Below are 7,142 nucleotides of genomic sequence, written 5' to 3' on the forward strand. Positions count from 1 at the left end.
AATATAATGTAATATAATATATGTGCGATATAATGTTATGTAATATATGTGTATGTATTTCATATATTGGAACGGAAAGGATGTTTTAATAAAGATTTTGTATTTCATATCTATTTCATGTATATTTTTATATTTCAAATACTTTTATATGTTGTACACATTATATATTTTTTTAATTTTTGAGTAATTAATAAATACAGTTTGTATGAATTAAATCACATTGTCCTTATGTATCCAAGAGTTGTGCGAATTGTCAAATCCCAGCCATTTTACGTAAACCTCGTCATCCCTCCTACGCAGTATTTTCTCCACGAGATATACGTCCGGATAATTCGCGCTATGCAACTCGTGCTCGTAAAACGCTCCAGCGACAGATGTTTTGCGATAGTCCTCGAGTAGATAGGTTACGGGATTAGTACGCTGCACTTTAACAATTTTAAACACTTCGGTTGTCCAATTTGGTGTGTAACCCTTCTCAAAAAGTTTATTGTACTTGCTAACGCGTACCGGGTCACCTACTTTGAACTTTGCCGGAGCAGCAATCTTTATGTTACTATATACTGTTTTTAAAAGTTTATCAGCGATCGCGGGGGTGACGTCGGCGGGTCGCATGCCGATCGTTCGATGCTTGCGCGCGTTGTAATCCGATACGAGTTCCGCCAACGCGTCGATCCACTTGTAAGTTCCGTTCACCGTAAACATCTTCCACATGTCGTTCTTCAGCGTGCGATTGAATCGCTCGACGACCGATGCCTTCAATACCGAATATGTAGAATAGTGATTGATGTTATGTTTCCGTATAAGCCGTTGCACGTCGGCGTTATAAAATTCTTTCCCCATATCGGTTTGCATGTTTCTCGGGCATCTCTTGCTATCTCGAATTATCTCAGCGATAGCGTCAGCCGTCTCGCTTCCACCTTTACTCTTGAGTGGAATGGCCCACGCATGCTTGCTCAACACATCGATGACGGTGAGTATATAGTGGTAACCTCTGTTGAAACGAGAGTACGGACGCATCTCGACGATGTCAGCTTGCTACAGGTCATCGTATCCCCGCACTATGACGTGTCTTCGGGGAAAATTTTTCCTTGCCGGCGCGTGCAGTTCGTTCACCAACTGCCGTTACTCCAAACTATTTTGTTTCTTCGCTTCGTCGGTTTTTCTCGATCGCCGTTTGTCGCTCGTTTTATGATTCATTTTCGTTTGTCGTTCTTCAATAGCCGTTCCTGACCCGTTCCTGACCCGTTCGTAGCCGTTCTTGACCCGTTCTTGAACCGTTCGCAGCCGTTCCTGACCCGTTCTTGAGCCGTTCTTGAACCGTTCTTGAGCCGTTCGTAGTCGTTCTTGAGCCGTTCTTGCGTTGTTTACTTCCGTTCTTGACCCATTCGAAAATCGTTCTTGATTCGTTCGCTGCCTTGTTCACAGTCGTTTCTAACCCGTTCGTAGCCTTTCCTGACCCGTTCACAGCCGTTACTGACCCGTTCGCAGCCCTGCTTGAGTTGTTTGTAGCCTTGCATGTAGCCTTTAAAGACTTGTTCGTAGCCTCGTTCGCAGCCCTGCTTGAGTTGTTGGTAGCCTCGTTCGCTGTTGCTAGGCCGTTCATAGCCTCGTTCGCAGCCCTGCTTGAGTTGTTGGTAGCCTCGTTCGCAACTGTTGCTAGGCCGTTCACTACCATTACCACTCATTGTAGTTAGATAGTAGTTCGATAATCCTTCGTAGCTGTTCGATAATTGTTCGTAGCCGTTCGATAACCCTTCGTAGATGTTCGATAACCGTTCGATAGCCGCTCCTAACCCGTTCACTGCTGCTCATTCAGGTTGATAGCCGTTTCTGAGTTAGCGTTAGCCGCGCGTTGAAGTTCGTTTATCACAATCTGTATTGCCCGCACATCCTTCTCGAACGAAGTCAGCTTCTCATCTGATTCTTTCTGTTGATTCATCAATTTTTTAACGCAGGATTCCACATACAGTTTGTTGACGGCATCGGTGTCAGCCTCAGGTTGCGCTACACGACGAATCTTCCGCGACCTTGCGTCATAGTCCGTAACGACGCGACACAGAGCGTTTTCGTGCACATAACTTTTCACCAATCTATCCCAAGAACCGCTTGTGCCGGTTGCATCATTTCTTGGTTCGAATAATCCAAATTTGTTGATAGGCATTTTTTTTCCCGATACGAGTGACGCTGATCGACTGATTAGATTTGTCGAGACACCATTTAATTTATAATAATGCCTGCTTCGCGAAGTTCCTCGATGATCGACAGGATCTCATTGTCGTGAGCGTTGTGGCCAGCTCGGCGCGAAGCGTCCAGCAATCGTACCTGATCCACTAGCTCGTTGGGGTCATCCCAATGTATGTAATCGATCTTATTGTCGGTTAGTGCCATCGCGTGAGGCATGAATACTCCCTTTCCAGATTTTTTCTTTTCAATCGATATCAATGGTGCGATTATATGTTTGTACTTGTATCCCCTGTTGTTTCGTAATTGGCCTTGTGTGTCATAATTGCGTTTATGCGCGTTCGTCGCCAATAATATGCTCTGTATTTATGCATATCATCCTCCGTGTAAATGTCATCATCGGGAATTCTCTTGAAGATCAACTCATATAATCCTGGTGTACCAATGTACCTCACTTTGTCTATAATTATAGAGTCATATTTGTCAATGTCGAATCGTTTGTTACCGAGACGCATTTCATCCTTGTCGAAATAGACACCGTACACGTGGTCGATCGCAACATTTCTTGACCTTCCAGCGTTTGTAATGTGTTTCGAACAAACGATGTTTCGAGCGTGCTGCCCGAGGTTTCGAAAACATTTTCGTTTGCGAGTGTTTCGGGTATCATAGGTTGTACGATTCTCGTTGTCGCGAACGGTGTAGAGGTCATCATCGGTTCATCCAGTAAAGCATCCGATGTACGCGGTGTCGATGAGCGATTCGGGTTTGACCGTTTCCTCTTTTTCGGTGTCGCATCATCCTTCTCCTCTTCCTCCTCCTCCTCCTCCTCCTTGTACCGCTTGATGGGTAAGATTTTAATCTTTGCGGTACTTTCCGGCTCGTTTTCCACCGCGATCGAGTTGTCGACAATCTTTTGTAACGGCTCAATAATAGGTCTAAAATGGGTCTTGACCGCGATATCGTCATCGATCTTACCGGTCTTCAAAGCGCGATGTTTCTTGCGGATTGATTCACTCGTTTTCGCAATCTCCTTCGCTATCTTTTCACGCTCGCGAATATTATCGTTCTCAGCCATGTTGACAGAGTGTCGAACGCTCGTGTTTCACCTCTCTCGACAGAACATCGGCAACGACTAATTGTTTTGCGGTATCGCGAACACGTTAAATCCGTTTCTGTATCGGCCGTTCGTAAGCGAGCTATCCTTGTCTATTGCTAGGAATCCATACTTTTGCTGCCAACAAGTACGACATAATTCACTAAAATCCTCGTATGACATGTCGGTTTTCACGTGATCGTTGTACACATGTTTCAAGTTGGTACCATCCTGTTTAAACAAGATTAGCAGGTTTGCGTTGTCGCGTATAAGATGTTTCGGTATTCTTGCGTATGTTTGACAGAGATAGAAGCAGTCGACGTTCGAGTGGCGTCCCATTGAAAAGTACTCTCTTATCGTATTTTGTTTGTCGCACGCCACGTCATCGAAAACGAAAATCGGCTATTTTACATTCTCCAATAACAGTGACGTCATTCCACCGAGCGAAGCATGTTCAAACCCGATTTTCGTACGACGTCGATATCGGTAAGCAATTCGAATGTTATATTTGTATGTTTTAACATGGCGTCCCACGTAAAACCGGGAAGAGTATAATAATACGCAGGGTCGAGTCCGTAACTCGCGATGCAAGTGTCGCGAAAGTTTTCAAATATATCTGCTAATAACAAGACATCAGTTTTTAAGTACAGATCGCTGTATTCACCCAAGGTTTGAAGGGAGAATCGATTCCATTCGTTTTCGGCGTGTGCGTAATCGCTCTCGGATACAGTGTCACCGGTCAAGGAACTATAAAATGATTCGCGCGATGGTAAACGCGTGTCCTGCAGCCTGTCCACGCAGTCAATGTACTCATACGGAAAGACACCTTTTCGCGTCAATAATTCGAAATTGTGAGCGGATAATGTGGAAAAATTGGAACATAAAATTTTGAGTTTATCTTTGTTTAAAAAAGATGCTAATTTGTCAAGACTAGCACTGAGAAATTTGTATGAATCGATGAATCGTAATTTTACGCAAGTTTTCCGATCTTTGTCCTCGGTACTATTGACAGTCTTTGTAAATGAAATATATTTTTCTTTCGTTATCGGAAGTAATTCGATTTCCCCTTCGAACGCTGTAGCTATATCTCCGATAATGAAATGTGCGTCGTAGCCGGATAAATTGTGGAAAACTATAGGAATGACATAAGAGTCTTTGTAATTTAGATTACAGTTTGAGTGTGCGGGACCTCTGTATTGCCCGGTCAGATGACAATGATCGCGTACGCGTGTATCGTCTTGTACAAACGGTTTTTCGCAAATGTGACATTGCGTGGCGCTATGAAATTTTTCCCATTCATCTTGCGTTAATTTTGTCATGGGGACATTATCAGACAAAATACCCTTTACGCGATGCGCTAAATTTTTAAGTTTGTTGGCGAACCACGCGACACAATCGACGCCGCGATAAAATCGATAGGCGGATAATGTTTTATCGTACGAACATTGCACGTAGTACCCGACGCTAAATACCTCGTGATGTTGATCGTATGACACGTGTTCCGGTATCTTCCTCAGTACACATTCCAAGTCGGCGTATACTACAAACGGAAGCCGCTCCTTTCTGTTGTAGTTGTTGAAGCTGAGCCACTTATCCTTATCGCTTGGTAATCTGATGGCGCAGTCGTTCATCTCTCCGCAGTCTACTATGTGTGATTGCAACTTGTCCTCCGATCCGAAATAGTGCAAGCATCTATGAAAGAAAAAATTAAAATTTTATTTATGATTATTTTAATATATAATTTTATTGCAATAAATATACGTACCGATCGCAGATATATTTTTGACCATTGTGTTTGCTCAGTTGCGTGCTGACAAGCCGGGATAGATTTTTGATATACGTGAAATGCCCAACGTTGTCGTCCTCCTCCACATACAGCAAATTCACATGTTTTTCTCTTTTTCGATCGGCGAGTCGTATCGGAACAATTGATAGTTCCTTCTTCCTCTCGATGCAGTAGACGTTGATTGAGATATCGTTTATATGTTCAAACTTTTTTATTTGGTTCAGCGTCATCGGAAACTCAATGTTTTGTAAATTTAGCACTGTCGTATAGTGCGGATATGAAGATTCCCGTTCCATATGTCTTTCAGCGGGGTACAGAGCGGCCACCACTGACCACGCGAAACACGCATTGTCTCTGGATTGCACATTAATTACCGCTCTCTTCGTCATAATTTCTCGCGGTAATTTAATATGGCATCCCGCGCGCATTGAATTATACTTGTTTATATTTATAGTCAAGTTAATTATTTGTGATAACGCCCAACTATCGCGTTCTTGAAACTCTTCTAGCGATGCTAGCGTGGGCTCGATAACGCGGCGCTCGTACCACTCGTGTAAATCGGACGTGCGAAAGAGTTCATAGTTTCTTGTATTGACACTTTTGTTGGCGCGTTTATCACCGGACACAAATTCGCCATTAAACACGGTGTTCACTTTTACATTAATGTGTTTTTGCATCACTTTCTGCACGTGTTTGAGCACAATGTCTTTGGCATCTTCGAGAAATTGACGAGGTTCGATGTAATTATTGTTTATTACCGCACCGGTTAAGATGCGACTCTCGAACGCCGTATCAATCTCTCGCCAAACTAGTCTTTCCACGTTATTGTCGCCGCTGTATTCACCACCACTGGATATAAATTGTTTCTGCAATCGAATTTTTGCACCCTCGAGTCGCGCGATTCTAGCCACCAAAGATTGTCTATTTCCAATCGAGAGTCGCGGACGCTTGTTACGGCTGTTTTCTTCGAGCAATTTGATAAATTCCTCGCAGCGCAGCACCCATGCAAAATATTCACCCAAGGTGGTGACTTGGCGGGACCGCTCCAACAGGTCGCGTTCGTTCTGCTCGATGTTTTCCATTATTTCTTTTATTCACTATTATACCACTAACACTTCTAATCACAAGAAAGTAACCACTAAACTTTTTTCACCGCTGCATCTATGCGCTTTCAAATCGTACTATGGTTTGACGCGCTCTCATCCTCCTTATATATATATTTCACCTAATTCTATCTCCTTTTCTAACATTTGGCGTATCTCAAAAGATAGTTTCCCGAGATATTGGTTTTATGGATAGAGGAGTAAGGACACAAGCTGCCGAACGTTGGCGCCGATACGTTGCATTCTTCCTTAAAAAATATTAAGAAAAATGTTTCGCTCTCGTTTTTATGGGAGATTTTCCGCGAGGGTACAAAGCTGCCGAACGTCAACGCTTTTACATTTGCACCTATAAATACGTTTGACATGTTCGTCGCAGTGTCGGCCCTAAAATCTTCATTCCTTTCCATAATATCCTAATGATTTTATGGACATTTAATGGACATTTTGTCCATAAAATGAAAAAAAAAACATAGTTTTATGGATTCTAGAACGCTCCGTTGACGAGCAGCCGGACATCGGCGCTTTCGTAATAAAATTATACTAACGAGGGTACTCAATTGTCAATCATCGGCGCTTGTTCTATACCTTTTTGGGGAAAATGTCTAAGAACCCTCATAAAAAAGTCGTAAAGTCGAAATACCATCTACAAATATTGCACTCAGAAAACTCCCCCTCCTTTGTCGAAACATCCCCCTCTACCCGCGTAACGTCAGCCCCCGCGCCATCGAGATACCCCCGCCCCGCGTGACGTCATACCCCTCGCCCCGGAGAACCCCCCCGCGCCCCGCACCCCCCTCAGAGGACTCGGGTTAGAACTCTCCTAGTATATCTATTATCTCATGTCATTATAAAATACCTTCTTGAAAAGGCACAAAAATATATTTTAAATATTGAAAAATTAAACATTAAAAACTCTAAACGTATGAAAAACAAAACCAAACCGTCTTCAAAAGTTTCGACGTCTTTATTAAATAAATCA

At 43.1% G+C, this 7,142-nt stretch overlaps 1 protein-coding gene across 1 annotated transcript; it reads right to left on the reverse strand.

Annotated features, from left to right (window-relative positions):
- Window positions 1–4,870: 4,870 nt before the first annotated feature.
- On the reverse strand, window positions 4,871–6,142 carry LOC145932879 (uncharacterized). The gene is made up of 2 exons (XM_083032103.1): window positions 5,162–6,142; window positions 4,871–4,966 (listed from the first exon to the last, which is right to left on the reverse strand). The coding sequence occupies exons 1-2, from the start codon at window positions 6,140–6,142 to the stop codon at window positions 4,871–4,873; spliced, it is 1,077 nt and encodes a 358-aa protein (XP_082888229.1).
- Between the last annotated feature and the right edge of the window lie 1,000 nt (window positions 6,143–7,142).

Source organism: Prenolepis imparis, unplaced genomic scaffold (genome assembly GCF_030444845.1).
Source record: "Prenolepis imparis isolate NDT839.2.m4 unplaced genomic scaffold, iyPreImpa1.0 SCAF_2, whole genome shotgun sequence".
NCBI lineage: Eukaryota > Metazoa > Arthropoda > Insecta > Hymenoptera > Formicidae > Prenolepis > Prenolepis imparis.